General features: G+C 50.8%; 1 protein-coding gene across 1 annotated transcript; it reads right to left on the bottom strand.

Moving 5' to 3' along the window:
• Nucleotides 1–665, bottom strand: LOC112495389 (the record flags this gene model as incomplete). The annotated part of the gene is given in 1 exon segment (XM_025091808.1): nt 1–665. A coding segment is annotated over 1 exon segment (196 nt), but the record flags the coding sequence as incomplete, so codon positions are not given.
• Nucleotides 666–1,259: the final 594 nt, after the last annotated feature.

The raw sequence follows: 1,259 nt of genomic DNA, 5'->3' as shown, positions 1-1,259 counted from the left end.
GATCGGAAGCAAAACACCAGTTACGACGAGCAAAGTCGATACGAATATTGAATTTTTCTAGAAAGTCTATACCTAGTACGCAAGGTAACGCGAGTGGGGTGAATAACCTTGCTGTCACGAGTTGTTCACGATTGTGGAGCTGTATTGGGATCTCCACCTGCTCCTTCACCTCCTCTAAATGTCCTGTGGCTACCATCACCGGTGTCTTTTCGATACTTTTGAACGAATAATTCTGACTACGCAATAGTTCGGCTAGTTCCGTTCCGATAAAAGTCCTACTAGAACCTGAGTCGACTAATGCTAGTACCGTGTGGCCTGCGATTTTAATTTCTACGAACGGTAATATACTCGAAGAGGATGACTTCAAGGGACTACAAAATAGGTCGAAAGATTCGGACGTCGCAATCTTGCTTCGCGATACTGGAGGCGACCGCGTCCGATTCGGCGCTCTCCTTAAGCGTTTCCCGTACACCTAGGACAAGTGTTGCACGTAACCCCATCGCGACCACAGCGATAACAAAACCTTTTACGCGTATCCTCACAGGCACTATAACGGTGGCCGGTTTTACCACAATTCCAACACGAGAAAGAAGTTGACGGGGTTTCGGTACGGTCGCGGTGTGCGTCAGCCTCGGTATCTGTGGTCGACTGCTTGGAAGCCGTCGATCGTCTAGAGTCCCTATTACTCGGACGTTTCGGTGGGTTGTCGCGACTTCCGCCTGGCGTCGATGATGCTGGTCTTTTATTATTGTTTCCATTTGAACCGCGTCTATCACGGGGCCGAGTCGAGTCGCGGGGATAATTTTTCGAATTCCCGTAACGGGACGTATCGTGAGAAGTACTAGGTTCGTCCTCCGGGACGGGATTAGGAGGCGGATTCGTTAGATCTAACGCTGCCATAGCCGATTGTGTGTGGTCACGCTTAACTTTTCCGTCACGATATGCTAAAGCCGGAAGAAGGGACTGGTCGGGCGAGGGAGGCTCACGGTACTGTCGCGAGAGAGAAAAAGTTCGTTCGACGCATTTCGCGATACTCGTTAAAGTTCGCATGTCGGTAGCATCGCGCGGTGAGATGGCTACTTGGTAACGCGGTAGGAGGTTTCGGTGTGCATAGGCAACCTGTTCCTGGTCGGTCCAGGGCGGATCTAATCGACGAAACATTGCACGGATGCACGTAAGGTAGTCCGCAATAGGTTCGTTCTTGCCTTGCGTACGTCTAGCAATTTCCTCCCGCAGGGCTACCTGAAAATCTGAATCGC

The sequence above is a fragment of the Cephus cinctus genome, unplaced genomic scaffold (genome assembly GCF_000341935.2).
Source record: "Cephus cinctus unplaced genomic scaffold, Ccin1 Ccin1_scaffold3345, whole genome shotgun sequence".
Classification (NCBI taxonomy): Eukaryota; Metazoa; Arthropoda; class Insecta; order Hymenoptera; family Cephidae; genus Cephus; species Cephus cinctus.
Note: the sequence above shows the minus strand (reverse complement) of the source record. Positions and strands in the feature narration are given on the sequence as shown.